Raw genomic sequence first — 18,999 nt, 5'->3', positions numbered from 1 at the left:
TTCATACTGTTGGTGGCAAAAACAGTATCAGAATGTTACTGGCAATTTGACCTCTAGGTAGCAAACCTTGGTACTTGAGCTCTGGCTCAGAAAAAATTCATAGCCAAGAATCAAATATCAGTAAAAGTTTATTAAGAAAGTCACAGAGGTAGGCCTGACCAGCATGGCTCAGTGGTTGAGTATTGACCCATGAACCAGGAGGTCACGGTTTGATTCCTGGTCAGGGCACATGAACAGGTTGCTATTCAATCCCTGGTAGGGGGCATGTAGAAGGCAGTGGATCGATGATTCTATCTTATCATTGATGTTTCTAACTCTCTCTCCCTCTCCCTTCCTTTCTCTGAAATCAATAAAAAATTTAAAAAAATAAAAAGAAAGTCACAGAGGTAGAAGAAGCAAGACATGGAAATGAGACAGAACAGTGAGCCAGGACAACTGAAATAGAGAAACTGAGATAGATAGCTAACCAAAATGACAGAGCAATTACTGCAGATACAAAGGTCACCTCCCTAGAAATAACATCTACGCCTCAGTTGAATTTCAGCTACAGACCCAGAAAAGCAGCAAAACCAGGTGGGCTATACCAGGACCAGCTGCAATGACTATCGACCCTCTGCCCTGACCGTAACCAATCAGTGAAGACCAAGACCCTGAAGGAGCACACCTAGAAAACTGATGAATATTCTGTTGGAACCCTCCCTGGAGACCTCCCCTAAGGTTCCTGCCTGTGAGAAATAGATAGAGCCTCAAGACAAAGGGCCCAGGCGTGCTCTCCCTCTGGGAAGCAGCCCCTGCCGTTCCCTTTCCCATCTTCCCCGACAGGCACGCATGTCCTTAATCCTAAAGGACCCCATGAGGCTTGCAACCAGGAAGCCATGGGCAGTGGGCAGTGACAGCTCCTCCCAGGCCAACCCCTGAACCTGATCCCAAGGCCCTCTTTCCTCTGACTTCCCAGGGAGCTAGGGCAGCCAAGCTTAGGCACCCCGCTGCTTCTTCTATGCTAAGCCCTTCCTTGTTTAACTGTCCCCAGCTTTAATAAACATTCCCTCATAGTCACCTGGACTTCTGTTGTGAACTTTTTCCTGCATGAAGTCAAGAACCCACACACTACTGGCTGGTCCTAGCAGGCCCGCCAAGGGGTCAGGTTCTTTTTCTGGTCACAAAAAAAGTGAGCCAGCTGGGCTGTGTGAGCTCAGGGAATAAGAGGTAAAAGTAGGGCCCTTAGAGTTTAGGAGAAAGAGAAGACGCAAGGAAAATACCCTGGGGGAAGGGAAGAGGGAAGGGAATGGGCATGTTCCATGTGCTCCATAGAGACAGCTATACTGGATCCTCTGCCTTAAGGATATTTACCTGAAAGTCTCAGGGGAGGATCCCAATAAAATATTCATCAACTTTCCAGATGTGTTCTTTTGGGTCATGGTCCTACTGATTGGTTCGCAGCAGGAGAGGGGATCACTAGTCATTGCAGATGGTTCTAATGTCAGCCATGGCATCAACTTGTTCGATTTTACTGCTTTTCTGGGCCTGGAGCTGATATATCACTGAGGCTGACCAGCAATATGCTGGGGGAGGAAAGGTTGCCCTGGAACAAGGTCCTTGTTTTCCCAGTTTTGCCTGTTAGGCACTCGGAGCTTTCAGCCCCAGTGACCTTCTGTAACTGGCCCATAGTTCTTGCTCTTCGCAAGTCTGTCTAGCTGCCTTCCACAATACTATGGCTTATTCCGAATAGTCATATTACAAATTTAAGGGTTTTTTTAAAACTAAAGCAATAAAATGATTTAGTGTGGTATTAGATTCTTAAAACCAACATTTTGTATAAAAAAACCCAAACTAATTGATGATGCTTTAAAATATTTTTACAGAGAAAGATAAGGTATTTTATAGATTAAAATATTTTAAAAATAAAGATAATTGTACTTTATTAATAGCATTCTGAGCATGTTTTTTGTTGAGGAATTGTACACCCAAGAATTACATATTCAAGTCTCAGAATCCCTTAAATGATACTCACTATATATATCTACTGATAGATGATAGATAGATCCCAATAGGTATGTTTTGATATTTAAAATACTGTATTTATGGGTTAAATATTTATTTTGTTAAATACCTTTTTGTTGTTGTTATTAATCCAAGGACATTTTCCCATTGATTTTTAGAGAGAGTGAAAGGGAGAGGGGAGAGACAGAGAGAAACATCTATGTGAGAGAGACACATTGATTGGTTGCTTCCTGCATACACCTGAGGCCAGAGGTTGAGGCTGCAACCAAGGTATGTGCCCTTGAATAGAATCAAACCTAGGACCCTCCAGCTGATGCTCTATTTACTGAACCAAACCAGCTAAGGCTGAGTTAAATATCTTAGAACTGTAAAATATTCTGTGGACCAACTTTACCAATTATTTTCCATGTCTCTCCACACTTTTATTTAGAAACCCCATGCTCAGATAAATATGCTTTTATTGTATTCCTTCTGATCTTTGGATTTTGCAGTAGAAAAAAATTATTGTAATATGTGAAGTTATAAAAATATATTTAAAAATGCTTTTCTTTTGATAAATATGTTATAGATAATTCACACTGAATCCCCATACTCAGAACACACACGACAGATGAAACATTATTAGTACATGTTTAAAAAGACATACCCATGCTTATGAGCAGAATATCTTTATCTGAGGAGCAGAAATGAAATGACCTTCCAGAAGAGCAACTGGAAGAGGAAGCCTATAGGGCTGCCCTACTGGAAATGATTCTTAGCATCTTTTATTTAATTCCTACAAGAAGCAGCTCTAACAATATTCCACTCACTGTGAGGGAACAGAGCACTAGGTCTTCAAAGGGGGGCTGGAGATAGCTTTGTCTAGGGTTAGGATCTGTAGCTTATAATGAACAATATCTCTGGAGGGTCAAGGAAGGACCATGAATATCCCTCCACCAAGAACTGGGCCAAATGGCATACTGACTCTGGAAATGGATTGGTTACATCTTTTTTTCCATCCTCACCCAGGACATGTTCATTGATTTTGGAGAGAGAGGAAGGGAGAAAGAGAGAAAGAGAGAGACAGAGAAACATCCACATGAGAGAGAAATATCAATCAGTTGTTTCCTATACATGCCTCAACCAGGGGATGAACCTGAAACCTAGGCATGTGCCCTGGCTGGGAATCTAACCCACAATCTTTTTGGTGTATGGGATGATGCTCCAACCAACTGAGTCACCTTGCCAGGCTGGTTATATTTTCTTAAGACAACAATTCAGAATCAGGAATGTAAGAGCTGGTTTTCACTTGAGAATCCTGAGGTGCAAAGCAAACAAACAGTGAGGAGTAGGCATGGAGAGAAAACCACAAATTAGCCAAGAGCAGCCGTGGGCAAACTACGGCCCGCGGGCCGGATCCGGCCCGTTTGAAATGAATAAAACTAAAAAAAAAAAGACCGTACCCTTTTATGTAATGATGTTTACTTTGAATTTATATTAGTTCACACAATCACTCCATCCATGCTTTTGTTCCGGCCCTCCGGTCCAGTTTAAGAACCCATTGTGGCCCTCGAGTCAAAAAGTTTGCCCACCCCTGGCCAAGAGATTCCTTCCCCAAATAAGGCTTCCATAAAAAAAAAAAAAAAAAAAAGAATTAATTTAATGGAAGGATCCCAATAAGAGATCACCCCCAAAGTAACAAATTAAAGCGTAATCTAAGAAGAAATTAAAATAAAACTGAATTAGCTTCTCAAAAAAATAACTAGCATTCTAAAAATAAATGGAAGGCTATGAAGCAAAAACAGTTGGATATGTATCAAGTTGGATATGGAAAAAGAACACATTAGTAATCTCAGCAACAAGAATATACAGTTACTCAAAGATAGATCCCTCGTTTGCAGAAGGAATCTTTGGCCACTTCAAAATTGAACAGGTGCAGATTATTTTGTCCTGAAAGAGTCTGGGATTTCACAGGGTTATTACCCACTAATTGATCTCTGGTTAGGATCACTCTCAACAAAGCCTTGAAGCTTCCTGGTAGGAAAAAAAGAAGCATTAAAATTAGATGGCAGTTTGCTGAGTAAATGAAGTATCTTCCCCCTCATCCAGTCGAACAGTCCCAAACCTATCAATGTTTGGAAAAGCCTGAATTGGTATGACTTCCCTGTGAGGAACAGAGCTAGCAGGAAAAAAGCGCAGCATATATGTCACGCATTTAAGCCAATGTCAAGTAAAATCCTATGCCTTTAGAGCCTTTAATACCTAAGGTCCCAACTCTCATCTACTAGAAATAGCCATGAATCATAGCCTTCTACCCAGCTCTGACCATCTATTATCACTTGCAGGGTCCTCCAGGTTAAATGGGCCACTACTATTTCATCTAGGAAAAAAGAAAAAGTCATCTCTCAACTGGCCATTGACATACACTTTTTACATTGAAGAATGTAGTTATTGCAACAGCTGAACTGGTTACCGAACATTTGTTCAAGCATTTTATGCATACATGACTCTACTTAATGCTAAGCAAGAAGAAACACGTAGGTGCAGCCCATGTAGGCCCTCAGGGCGTGGGTTGTGTGCCATGTTGGAAATGTTCGTGAGCCAAGAAGCTGTCAGCACCACGCTTGCCGGTGCCAAGAGAGGTCTGAGCAGACTGCTCAGCGTTGGCACTCTTCCTTCCCCGACAGAAATACTGATGATGAGATGGACACCACGGCTGTTGTCCTGGTCCCTGTCAGAACAAGAAATCACAAGTAGGTTTGCTTGAAACAGCCCTTCAGTATCTTCGAGGAAACAAACACAAACTATTCTTAGCTGGTGTGGGGGTGCGGGGGATCAGAGGCAGGCTGAAGCTAAGGATAGTAGACACAGTGCTTTACCTTCTACAGAGAGTATTCTTTCTAATAGTAAGTAAAATTAATGGGAATTTAAGAAGAAGTTCAACTTTTTGCCTAATTCCCCAAATTATATGTTCCATTCTACCATTAAGTTTTTTTCCCATAGCTACCCAGGGCAAATATAAAGTCAGATAACTTTGGGATTTATGCAAGTAGTCAGTGTGTATAGCCAATGCAGAAAAAACAAACAACCCCCAAACATGTGAGTAAAGAATAATTAAGGCACCAATCAAGTCTGACCCAATCTGTTATATTAGAATTGACAACATTCTGTCAAACAGTCATTCAGCAACAAGAACATTATAAATAATTATTCAGCAAGCAAGCAATTATAAAGTTATTACTAAATGTAATTGCTTTTAATTTTAATATGATTTAATTTATACATATTACAAGGATATAGTAGTATTTTGCAATTTGTTTTCCTTATTAAGACTGGATTAGATAATATTTATTTGCTTGCAAATTAACAACAAAATAAAACTCTATTATAGGGAACACAAATAATGATATTGGTTTTTCTTCCTGTATCTTCAAGAGACTGAGATTCTGTGTGAAGCTCTGAGAGTCCAAATGCTATCAGTTTTTATCATGTACTGTAGAGTAAACCATAAAAACATCAATTTTTTAGAGAACATCAATAAATTTAGTACATACATGACTGAAAACTCATAAAGCCCAGCAGGAAGTGAAAAAAGAGAGGAAGAAATGGTTTATTAAATTATTTGAGAACCTGTATTTACATTTATTTACCTTTAGACAAAGTTGGCTGAGGAATTGCCAGTTTGATACCTGTGTCTTCTGTATGTGTAACTGCCCCTAAAGCAAAGGACACTTCATTCCAGGTGGACCTTGAATGATAAATGATGAATGAGAGATCAAACTTTACCCTGACCTTGCCAGATAGGGCCTGAGAACAAAGTATGGTTAGCAAGTTTCCTAGAGATTGTATTAAAACACACAAAAAAACCTTCTAAGAATGAAAGTTTCCATTTAAACAATACCCAGATACTGATAATACCTCTCAATTCATTGAGAAAGAAGCCTGTCACTCACACTGAATTCTCATGGTCTTGAAGTATATGTGTGGGGGCGGTGAGGGGGGCTGCCTGTTGGGTCAGTGTGTATATGGGTTGGCCATATGAAACTGTCACAAATACACCCATTGAAAATCAAGATTCCATGACCATCAACTTTTGATAGTATGTTTTTTTCTCTAGCATCTCTCATATTCTGAAATAATACATCATTTTTAATTTGAAAGTAATCAAAAGAAATTCTGAATTAAATTTAGATTCAGGTTCAAGCCTTGGATTTGCCATTTGCCACCTGTGTAATCTTTTATCTTTCTTTGAACCTTGTTTTTCCATTTACAAAATGTTATTCTGTAATAGATGACCAAACTATCTTCTTGAACTGTAATCCATGATTCTGTGATTCTTAGTTTCTAAGTTCTATTGTTGTTACTCAATTTCTGCAATCAACAGCTGAATGATTTTTTGGGATAAGATTAGTCTCAACTAATTCACAGAGAACAGAGATATATTTATTCTACAACAAGCATGTCAAACTTGCAGCCCAAGGCTGCATGCGGCCCACAAGGAATATTTTTGTGGCCCAGCCAACATAACGGTATGTAAGAAATGTTTTAATAAAAATTCCGTAACTTAATTTTTACAATATTCTGTTCTACATTATATATAAATATATATGATTTAAATCACCCAACATATTACAGTTTCACATCAAGTTAGCACCTTCATCGGGGAATGAAATCAAGCAATTGATATTGATATAGAATATGTCAGAACATGTAAACCATTTTGGGAACAATAGTCATGGAATGAAGTGAACAGTCACCATTATCTTAAGAAATTATTATTTGTGATAAATAAAAATAAAGCTCTAAAAACATAATATTTCCTTTTTATGGTTTTTCTGTAGTTAAAAAGATTATATAAAATTCCTTTAATTATGATATAAGCACATTTTATTATTAATTCATTCTTTTTTGTTAAAAGATCATTTGAAAGTTGGGAATTTCATTTGTCCTTTTTATTTTCTTTGTGTTTCTATTTTCTTCTTCCTCTCTCTTTCCTTTTCCTTTTAGTCAGATTGAAGGTTTAAATGGTGTCACAAAGCTATCTTTTGGAGAATTCCCATGTTGCCTCTTTGGGGACTTAATATTTTATCACCTTTGCATCATTACACAAATTAACCACAAACAATCTCTTTCTCTGGGTTACCTTTGCAATTGTAAATGGTATAATTTCTTTGTGGTTTGCACAAGCCATTAGTCAGGGACATTTTAATTAAATGTGATGTGATAATTGCCTTTCATAGCAAATTTAGTGTGGGGGGCCTATCAGACAAACTGAAATAATTGAACTATTGAATGTTTAAATTTGGGTTTAATCGTACAGAAGTCTTAAGTGATTGCTCAGATCTTCAGAAGAGCTAAGAGGAGCAGGAAAAGGTAATCATGTTGCATGTTAAACTTGTGCACACATACACACACACACACACACACACCCTTAAACAGCATTATTATGAATGAACACGTTTCCCTTCTTAACGTGAGCCTTGTGCTGGCGAGAGGTGACAAATTGACAACATTGGGAAAAAGAGTCTCCCATCCAGAGGGGCGTAGCAGATTGACAGTCACAGGGCTAAATCCTTCTCTCTCACCTCCACCAGCTGGTGGGCACCACGCAGGAAGGAGAGGCTTAGCTGCTTCTGAAATGTCTGCTCAGGATTCATGTCCTGTGACCTGCTCAGCTCCTGGCCTCTCTGCAGAGCCCACCACCAGCAGGGGAGTTAATTACTGCCAGTCTGTAACGTGGACCCCCCTCCCCGGGAGTAGCTGAACGGGGGTCACCTCTTTCACAGCTAAGTCCTATCCCAGCTGTGAACAGCGATTAATCAGTGAAGACTGGTTCTCACCATGATCAGATGGAGATATGCACTGGAGACAGAGAGTGAAGGCTTCATAATGAATTCCTGGAGTCACCCAAGTCCCCACTAGTCTGGCTAGCGTTCTAAAATGAGATTTTAAAAATTTCTGCACATTCTTATGTCCTTGACCGTGTGTATATTTTTGCTCTCTGTCTGGTCTCCATTTCTCTCTGCATAAGCAGTTTTAGGCTTTACTTAAGTGTTGCATTTCCAAGTGCTCATGACTTCCTGCAGGGCTCGACACACATCACTCATGCCCTATTTTACAGGGTGAGCGGGTAATTAGCATCTTTTACAATTAGCCAGGATTTGTTCTGTTAATTTCATTCCCCCGATGAAGGTGCTAACTTGGCGTGAAACTGTAGTATGCTGGGTGATTTAAATCTCCACTGATGGGTGGAAATCACATGTCATGCCTTCACTGTTGAGAAAGTGAACAGTGTCCATTTATAAGAGATGGTATTTGAAAAGTGATGTTGGTGTGATTGAATGTGTGAATGTATAATGAAGGCTATTTTATCAGATAGCCCCTTTCTGATAAAATTGTATTAAAATGACGTGGCAGCTCCTTGAAAAGAGATTCTTAAGAAAGAGATATGCACTCATCTTTTAAGAGTAGCTGTCAGTCACAGTGTCACTGGGGCCTAAGAGGGAAAGAGTCACACCTGTGTTTTAAGCAGCAAATAGAAGAAGACACCATACTGATATGAAGGGCCTTTTCCTAAACAAGCTGTAAGATATAGCTTTTAACAACACAGGGAGCACACTTCTTTAGGAAATTTTCAATTGAGCGACTGGGCACATATATGATTAAATTTACTGTAATGATGCCCTTAACTTGTTTCCAATTTAAGCATAAGTCTTTCAGGTTTAGTCTGAGACTTTATAGACAAACTAGAAATCTAATCTCTACTGGAAGTTATATTTCTGGCAAACCTGAGTTATATCTGTTGTTTTACCCTACTTATCATGTTTTCAAAAGAATAAGTTTTGTGTTTTTTTTTTTAAGATTTTTAATCTAGCAGAAATTTGGAGGACATCCCTGTAGCCAAGTAATTATAGAACATCATCGATGATGGGAAAACTGACATTATGTGCCTCTCATTAAGATGCTTTAGAGAAAACACTTTAGGTAGCATACTTAGGCAAAATTAAAGACTCATATCAGATCCTCATCAGGATGAATATGCTACCAAATAACTTTTCCTAAATAATTTTGAAGTATTATTTGAAAAGATCAGCGCCAGGAAAGACAAAGAATGGCTTAGAAATGGTATCAGATTAAAGAAAACTAAAGAGCTATGAAAATGAACACAATGTGTGATTTGGTATTGGATCCTTGTTATGGTAAATTTCTGTAAAATGTATTTTTAAGACAATGTAAATTAATTTTCAAATATGTACAATAACCAATGTGTACATGGATGGATTAAGTAGAAATACCTAAAAGAAAAGCTTTTGTGTCTATGTATTAGATAGTAGTAATAAAAGTGTTTCTTTAATAAAGAAGACAATATAAAATTTGAATATCAATTTTGAATTAGACAATAGTATCTCATCATTATACATTTCTTTAACTTTATAAGCATACTATGACTATTTATAATAATGTGTTCTATGAGGATATATGCTGAAATACTTAGAGGTGAAGGATCATTAGACCTGCAACTTCTTCTGAAATTATTAAGTCAATAAGTACCCAAGTAATCTGTGCGGCTGCACGTGGAGGGGTCAGCTTTGAAATGCAGCGGGATTTAGCGGGTTTGCCCTGTCCCCAGGGGTGCAGATTAAAGCTGGTGCCTACAGGTTTCTAGAGGACTGAGGAACTCCTGGAAGTGAAACCCTCCCAGCTCAGCAAAGAGGTCTGGGTAGCTAAAGAGGAAGCCTTAGAAAATGCAAATTATAAGAAGAGAATGTCTCACAAATAAGCCAAGACCTGCTGGTACAGCTGAGTCAGTATGCAGCTGGGAGTAGATGGCAGATACCGGAATGTTTTGGAGGAGTGGGAGATGAAGCAGTTTTTATTGGTGCAGAGGAAAATTTTATGGTTGAGTGGTAGACCTTGCTATTGCCTGCATTCAGCACCTTCAGTTTATACCACAACACCTATGGGGGAGGCAACACCCAAAGGCTTTGGGGAGCTTCACTCCTGAAAATATTCTTTCCAATATTTTTATTGTCGTGACTACACAGAGCTGGTAGCACAAGTTTATCTCCTTCCACACTTCCTTTCAGAACACTCAAAGATCCGATTAGCGGTAGTGGGTGGTGTTGCTTTTCCTTTTCATCATGACCTTGATAGCCTATCCCTTTATACTCGATTACTAACTGGCCTACCGCAGTAAATGATCAGCCTTGCAGATAATCACAGATTAGCTGTAATTTTAACCAATCAGATGACAATAAAGATTGATAGAATTCAGGCTTTAAAAAAAAAAAAGAGAAATTATGCTTTGCTGATACCAGCATTGGGAGAAAGTTGGGGTCAAACTGGTGCAATACAGTTAACTTTTAATGGGATCAGAAGCAAAGGTTGGCAACATTGTACAAATACCAAGCCAGAAGGAACCTACAGGACTGTTTTTCCCTTATTTATTTATTTTTAAATTTTTTTAATCACCATTTATTCCCTCTTTTACCCTCCTCTTCCTCTACCCCCCTCAACCTCTCCCTCCAGCAATCACCACACTGTTATTAAATCGCACCTCAGGGATTTAGAAATGCTGTTGTTGCTACTTCATGTTCATTTCAAATACAATGTTCATTGAATTCCCAGAAATGGTTACAAGAATCAGAAGAACAAGAAGAATCCAAAGACCAGTCTGTGAGATGCAATGTATACAAATAGTAGGAAGACTCCTTACTTTAAAATATAAACACATGCTAAGGCATTAATGAATCAGGAATATATTAAATGAAATATAGTTAATACATATGATTCTCTGAAAGAGTTTTCTGCAACTATATTGTTCCATGTTTTCAATTTTAGTAACATTCATTAGGGATGATATGGGTTGCGTTTTGCGACTGTGGAAAGCTGATCTCATGTGGCCAATCTCAATTTAAAATTCAGGCTGTTCTTTCCTCCTTTCTTTGCTAATTGCCCAGAAAATCCTAGGAAGAAAAGGTTATTTTTTTACATTCCTTTTGTGTTCTCCTCCTTAAATGTAGCTTTGATAATTCTTAAAATGACCCATTTTATTATTATAAAGAGTCAGCATAACATTACATTCAATTTTATGGGTAAGATACACATTTTAGATAACCAATATGATTTTAGTTACCTCAGTCCTAAAATCTAAGCCATTTGTTTATTTTTTATTATTTTTATAATGTTAAAGAGAGGACTTTAGAACTGCTATTTCATTTAGAATTTACCTGGAACATATATCTTCCAGAATAGCCAAGTCAATAAGTTCACAGCTATTTCTGCATTTGTGATTCATTCTAGAATTCTAGATATATAGACATTTTCCTTTGAATAATCTTAACACTGCTTGAATTAATTAAACATTTGGATTCCGTCTGGCCAGCACAGCTTGGTGATTGAGCATTGACCTATGAACCAGGAGGTCACAGTTTGATTCCCAGTCAGGGCACATGCCCGGGGTTGCGGGCTTCATTCCCAGTGTGGGGTATGCAAGAGGCAGCTGATCAATGATTTTCTCTCATCATTGATGTTTCTATCTCTCTCTCCCGCTTCCTTCCTCCCTGAAATCAATAAAAATATATTTTAAAAATTCAGATTTAAGGGTTTCAAAATATAATGAAATAAATGAGCAGTATATATGTACATATTGTACATCTATTAACAGAAAGTGAAAGAGAGGGAAAGTGTATGTAGTGAGTTTACAGTTAGTACCTCTAAAGCAAAACATCTGGAAATTTATTGGACTCTGCAATCTTATGTAGGCTTCATTTTTTTAAAAAAAATAAAAAGTGAAAGATAAATAAATATGTGAATTCACATCAGATAATATAATAAATGGTATTCATCCTAAATAGCAAATTTTTTATTGGTTTACATTTTTAAACACACTCAAAACTCAATTAGGTTTAACTTTTGAAAATAGAATTATATCTTTAATAATCTTATAATTTAGTATTCTCACATACTGAAGATCTTTTCCCTTTTTACTTACAGAAAATCACAGAGGACTAAAATATTTGAGATACTGAAAAAGATTGAAAATAATTTCTTAGTAAGAATTTTATACCCATCCAAGTTATAAATTAAGGATGATGTAAAAATAAAAAAATGTTTTCCAGCATATAAAGTTTCAAAATATTTATTTGCTATTTACCCATTCAGGAGGCTAACAGAAGGCATAATCCATCATTGAAAAAGAGTAACACATAAACATAAAAGAGAAGGAATGAGTGAGACCAAGAATCAAGAAATTCAAAAGAGAGGAGAGATAAAGAAAATTCCCAATATGATATTAAAAGGAAAACCTAGGAATCCTAGGAATATTGGTGTGTAGTCATTTAAGAAAGGGGAATTGGAATAAGACCATCCAAAAAAATAAATTGTAATGATAGATTATTTCATATGTTTGAGGACATTGAATGAGTTTTCGCTGTTGTCTGAGATATTACAGTATGTAAATAAGAAATTTCTAAATGATTATCAATGTTTGTTATTCTAAATTAAACACAAGGAATTAATAAATAATCACATTTTTTCTCAGTATGTTATTAATTACAGTATGCTATTAATATCTAAGAGCATTATTTAATTATAACATAATCAGTGGAGAAGGAGATTTTAAAAAATTATTATATAACTCTTGAGAGAATAAGAAGAGGAGAATTTATGAATGTTGAAAAGATTTTTTGAGTTTTATGCCCTTATTTATTATAGAAAATTAAAAAAATTAAAAGTGTTAGTATTAATGTATTATATAGAAACATAGAGGTAATAATAGATTAAATAGTGAAATGCACTAAGGAATGGAATTTATAAGGGGGAATAGTGGGATAAGAGGTGCTATTTTTTATTAAAAATTGAAAGTATTATTTTATCTTTTAGGAACATGTACATCTATCATTTGGAAAAATACTAAAAATTAAAATTAAATGCAATAATCACAAAAAATTATAACAAAAATAAATACTTAAAACAATGGATTTATTATTTACAACGTCCAGAACAAGGAGGTTTGCATTATCTCATCTAAAAACCCAAGCAATCATATTATCTACATATTATTATTGTTTGATTGATTGATTGATTTTAGATGTAGATGAAGGGAAAGGGAGAGAGAGAACACCAGTTCAGAGAGAAATATCAATCTGTTGCTCCCAGGACCTGCCTAGAACTGGGGATCAAATCTACAACCTGGGTATGTGCCTTGACTGGGAATCGAACCTGTGACCCCTCTGTGCATGAAATGATACTTCAACTAACTGAGTCACACCAGCCAGGGCATATTAGCAACCTATTATTTATGACAAAAGAGAGCCTTGAGAATTCAAGATCACACAATATTACTGAAAAGTCATAGCTGTCAGATTTCTAAACCAACTCTTTGAATAAGTACAAATGCTACTTGTCAATCTCATTAATTCACCTAATAAATATGTATTTGAAATGTCAGGAGGAACATTTTGTAAAGTATGTGATTGTCTAACCACTATGCTGTATACCTGAAACTAATACAAAATAATATTGAATGCTCACTCCAAATGCTCCGCAGCTGGAATCTTGTTTGTAGTATCAGCCGATGCCTCTGGACTCTAATCTTTAAGATTGGATTCTAGAAAGTTATCTCTTCAGTTTTGTAGGCCATTTAATAAGTTGCTGTGTTGAACATCAATGACAATATTCTTATCATTGGAAATAATACAGAATTATTTATTCTTTGGTAATTTGTTTTGAGTTAAATTTTCTTTTCTATTAAAATATCTACACTAATAAAAGAGAAACATGGTAATTAGCGTACGACCGCTACCCTTCCCATTGGCTAATCAGGGAGTATATACAAAGTAACTGTCAGCCAAGATGGCGGCCGGCAGCCAGGCAGCTGATGCGAACAGGGAGGCTTGCTTCCTTCAGTGACAGAGGACTCCAACGTTCCCCGGCCTCTGAGCTTCAGTTGGAAACATAGTAACATTTATAGAAGATAAACAAAACTCCAGAAACCTCCTGTCAGTCAGCCGGGATCTCAGAGCTGGAGTCGCAACATTGTTTCGAATACAGAAAACAAAGGCCAGAAACCTGCTTTCGGCCGAGCCTCAGAGAGAAAGCCGGCTCTCAGCTCCAGTGACAGCCATAGAAGGTAAATAAATGCCAGAATTAAAAAAAAAGAAAAAAAGGAGAGGTTTGGAGCTCCAGTCGCCCGCCAGCCTGAAAACGGCCCTCAGCCCCTCACCCAGACTGGCCAGGCACCCCAGTGGGGACCCCCACCCTGAAGCAACAAGATGGCGGCTAATTTGCATACTGAAGGCAGGCGGCAGCAGGCAAGGCTGTCTGTGGTCTGGGACCCGGATCTGTGACCCTGCCGGGCGGGATCAGCGAAGCCGTGAGGCCTCCCGGCACCGGGATCAGCGTGACAGGGGGCAGCGCCCAAACCCCCTGATCGCTCTGCGGCTCTGTGTGTGACAGGGGGCAGCGCCCCAACCCCCCCCCCCCCCCCCCCCCACGGGCCCTGCTCTATGTGAGACGGGGTAGAGCCATACCTCCCCATCGGCCCTGCCCTGAGTGTGACAGTGGCGGCGCCCCAACCTCCTGATCGGCCCTGCTCTGTGTGCGACAGGGGGTGGCGCCCCAACTCCCCCCCCCCCCCACGGACCCTGCTCTGTGTGTGACAGGGGGTGGTGCCCCAACTCCCCCCCCCCCCACGGACCCTGCTCTGTGTGTGACAGGGTGTGGCGCCCCAACTCCCCTCCCCCCCCACGGACCCTGCTCTGTGTGTGACAGGGGGTGGTGCCCCAACTCCCCTATTGGCCCTGCTCTGTGCGTGACAGGGGGTGGCGCCACAACCTCCCCATCGACCCTGCCTTGAGTGTGACGGGGCAGTGCCCCAACCCCCCAATCGGCCCTACCCTGAACGTGACTAGGGGTGGCATTGCAACCTCCCCATCCTCCCTGCTCTGTGCATGACAGGGGGCGGTGCCCCAACTCCCCAATCGGCCCTGCTCTGAGCCCGACCAGGGGCTGCACCTAGGGATTGGACCTGCCCTCTGCCACCCAGGAGCAGGCCTAAGCCAGCAGATCATTATTTCCCGAGGGGTCCCAGACTGCGAGAGGGCACAGGCCAGGCTGAGGGACCCCCTCTCCCCCCCCCCCCCCCCCCAGTGCACAAATTTTTGTGCACCGGGCCTCTAGTATATAATAAAAAGAGGAGGTCTTATAAATGACTTTTATTATACACATCATAGAGAAACATGTTTGTTTTAATCTTTTTGAAATAATGAAAATAATTTCAGTAAAATCTCTTTAAAATGTAATTCATTAAAAAGCAGGAGAAAAATGATAGGAATAAAGGTATCAGTTCTTTTTAAATACAAAGAATTATTAAAACCTGTTGCTTGTTCTTCTAACTTATAGGTTCTTTGTAGTAAAACAGCTTAGGTTTTATGAGATTGAATTTTAAGAGCAATAGTAAAAATAATACCCACAAACTTTACAGTAAAGAAAGAAAACCAAACCAGTTTTCTTCTTAATTCATTTCTATACATTTCATCTTCAAAATAATTTCTGCTTCGCATTTGAGATAGCAAAGACATTACAAAAAGTTATTTGACTCCCATATATGTGAAGTTTCTATCAGTAAATTATTAGATCAGGAAGATCAGGAAAAATATTTTTAATGCTCATATGACCCGATTTCTTTTGTTCAGAAAAACAAAATCAAAACAGAGCAGGAAGAATCCTTGACCTGGTTTCAGCTCTGGTTTATAGTCTCAGCTGTCCCACTAACTGTAGACTTGAATAAACGATATAATATGTTCAGACCTCAGTTACTTCATCTGAAAGATTGACATGGTTTAATAACTGCTATGATATTATTGGATAGTATTCATGACTTTTTAATATGCTTAGACAAGGTTTATTTGAGATCTAAGAAATGCTTATGATAATGACTTCCCCAGAGTACAACTGGGCACTCCTGGCAGCTTGGTGGCCAGTGCATTACTGTCACTTTTCCAGCACAGATGAGATTACAGGAACGGCATACTGGCCCTAAAATGTGTGCCAATATTTGACAGAGTACGCACATATCCAGGATCCTTCAAAACACCGTTGAAACCCAGGCCTCCTTGAACCTTTGTTCACTTGTCCACTTCCTCTGGCTGTAATTGAGGTTAAAGGGAGGCCAAAGTCAGGGGCAAATTCAATTTACTTTTCATATTATTTCTTCTTCCCTAGAAAACAATCCCTTACAGCAGTTTTCTAGCAGCAAACTCACATTCAGCACATGGGCCAGTATCTAGAGCTAACTCAAGCCAGGCGTCTATAGAAACACACATCTCAGTATCTTCAGAGAGAAAAAATGCCTATGTCAGAGTTGTTACAGAGTTGTGTTCCAAAAAGACTTTCTTAGAAATATAGATTTTAGAATTAGAAAACAACTACCTAAGGTAATTCGTTCTAACTCTTTGGTTCATAGGTGGGGAGTCTGAGAACCAAAATTGCTAAATGGCTAACCCCTTGCCTCCGATTAGCCACATGGTTTGTGAGAGAGAAAAATTCCTTAAAGGCCAGGTCCTGACTTAACTTTGTTTTCTTTCTTTTCTACTTCATTTCCCCAATCTGAAGAGTTGAAAAAATCACAGGAAATTACCTAAAATGAACCCTAATGCTTAAGCAACCCTTTCTCTTACAAATACATTAGATCATCCAATCAGTATTTAAACTTTTCTAATTCTCCCTTTTATCCCCTCTGTGGCTCCTTACACCAGATGCCATTTTATATTTTTATGACATTATTCTTCACTCTGATTAAGCTTCCGTGTGATGTTGAAGCTATGACAAGTTTGTGTCTTCGGAGAGGTAGGGAAATATAATGCTGGTAGGCATAGAGAATAATGCACAAGGAAAAATATAAAGATAATTTAGAGGTTGTATCCCTAAATTATTCAGGTATAAAAAAAAATTTAAAGTAAAGACTGTTATTAGTGAAATCATTGAAAACTTTATAATCTCATGTCTACTATAGTGCAATGTGATAAATAAGCACAGTTAAACCTTTTACCAGTATGTAGATTAGGGATGACTCCTCCAAAGCCAATCATTCCAGTTTGTCACCAAGTCTAAGCCAAGAAGGGTGAGTTGCCCTCCAGCCTTCTCTGCTGTAAATCAGCTTTATATACAAGGCACCCCTGCGCCATAGCAGCTTCACTTATTTTCTGTCTTGAACAATATTGATAGTTATCAACCAACTAGGAAAGAAGAGGAAGCACGGGAAGTGATAAGGAGAGGAAGCTCCATATGGTAGAAGAAAGATACCCCAGTAATGCAACCGCACCCAAAGAAGTCATTAAGTGTAGAGAATTCACATCGGTAGAGGACAGATAACGTTAAACTTCTTAGAATGGTGCAACTCTAGTTTGTGGTAGGGGCGTGGATCTGAGTTAATAGGCTTTATCAGACATATGGAACAACATGGCATTAGAAGACATGTACAATTCCAAAATATGCCTGACTAATGCTGTACTGCACACTGTATTTACACATAAAACATATGTTACACACTAGTATAATATGTATATAATATATTAAATCTATGTAATTTCAGGAAAACCATCACAAAATATAGATGATAGCAAAATTTATTTCTGAAACGGATGTAGTTTTGAGAAGAGGTACTATCAGTTTGCTTTAGCTCTCTGATCTGTATGTTCAATGGTGTCTGGAAGAGAGATGAGAAAGAAGATGTTAGCTTTGCTAACCTCGTGAAAGAGTTGTTAACTGTCCCTGGATAGAGACATGCTTTTGATTGTGATAATTAAGTTAGACTGTAAGAGTAGATAAAGAGAATACCAAACAGGGAAGGTGCTTTGTCACTAGTCAAATGCAAGTAGAATCTTGCATTTGATTTTAATAAAGAGAATGGAATGCAGTGGAAATCCTGTCAAAATTGTATGAAGATGTAAAACCCTATTACATGTACAAGAAAAAGTAATGTTTATCAGAAAAAAACCATAAAATAGAAAGAGACTATATCAAGGTGTCTTCAGATATTTGAAAGTTGGACATGGGAAGGCATTTAAACTTCTTAAATATAACCTCAAAGTATAGAAGCAAGATATCAAGGATACAGGGAAAGCGTTTGAGGCCCATCATGGGGAAGATGATTTGTAGACCTTTTTGATCAACTAAAAGTGGAATCAGTTACTCTGGGAAGTTGTAAATGTACTGTTATTCAAGAACCAGTTGGGTAACTATTTGGTGGGAACATGTTAGAAAGAATTCAAGCATGAAATGGGGCAGGAACTAAAAACACCACATGATACCTTTTAATCTTAAGTATTATTTGGAAAATGAACAAGTATGAAACCTGGACCATGACCGCCCACAGATAACTGTTTGTGCCTGATTAGTCTATTTGTGTGAAGCCCAAAGAACACAAAAGATGCATTTTGTACAGCTGCTGCATTAAGCATACTAAAAAATTTGGTTTGCTAAAATAAATTCTGTGATTAGTATTAGAGTCATTATAATGAATAAATTTAAATTTTATTTGATTCTTCTTTCTGAGCTAGTGTGCATATGTGTACCTGAATGTGTGTGCATATCTGTGTGTGTTGTGTGTGTGTGTTGTGCGTGTAGCAGGAACAGCTAGTCAACACTATTTTCTGAGTGCCTAATCTACAGCCTATTTTATTGGATATTTTGGGTATATAGAGATTTATAGATACAGTTTCTTAACTCAAAAGATTTATCTTGTTCTTTTTTTCTCCCCATTTTCTTTCCCTTTTCTCTTTCTACATATTTCCATACTCCAAGTATTTTGGATTTTAACTATACACTAGACAGAGGTTCCAGTCCAAGCTTTTTAATTTATTAGCTGTATGACTAAATTACTAATCTCTTAAAGTTTTAGTTTCCATCTTTGTAGAAGATAATAATAGAACCAGCTTCATGGTGAAGACTGAAATATGGACTTAGCTCACAGTATATAAAAAGTGTTCATTCATTCAGTACTAGTATTATATTATT

The 18,999-nt window shown here is 38.2% G+C and overlaps 1 protein-coding gene and 1 pseudogene across 1 annotated transcript in view; one reads left to right on the top strand and one right to left on the bottom strand.

The window, feature by feature from the left end:
- The window catches only part of CRISP1 (cysteine rich secretory protein 1), a 41,150-nt gene extending 39,732 nt beyond the window's left edge, over positions 1-1,418 (bottom strand). The window contains exon 1 of the mRNA XM_070419113.1: positions 1,351-1,418. Within this exon, the coding sequence (XP_070275214.1) occupies positions 1,351-1,418 (68 nt within the window). The remainder of the gene's footprint in view (positions 1-1,350) is intronic.
- An 8,156-nt stretch (positions 1,419-9,574) lies between these two features.
- LOC139012908 (DNA repair protein RAD51 homolog 3 pseudogene) lies at positions 9,575-10,680 on the top strand (annotated as a pseudogene).
- Positions 10,681-18,999: the final 8,319 nt, after the last annotated feature.

Source organism: Myotis yumanensis, unplaced genomic scaffold (assembly GCF_028538775.1).
Source record: "Myotis yumanensis isolate MYYU_CA2020_CCGP unplaced genomic scaffold, mMyoYum1.0.hap1 SCAF_6, whole genome shotgun sequence".
NCBI lineage: Eukaryota > Metazoa > Chordata > Mammalia > Chiroptera > Vespertilionidae > Myotis > Myotis yumanensis.
Note: the sequence above shows the minus strand (reverse complement) of the source record. Positions and strands in the feature narration are given on the sequence as shown.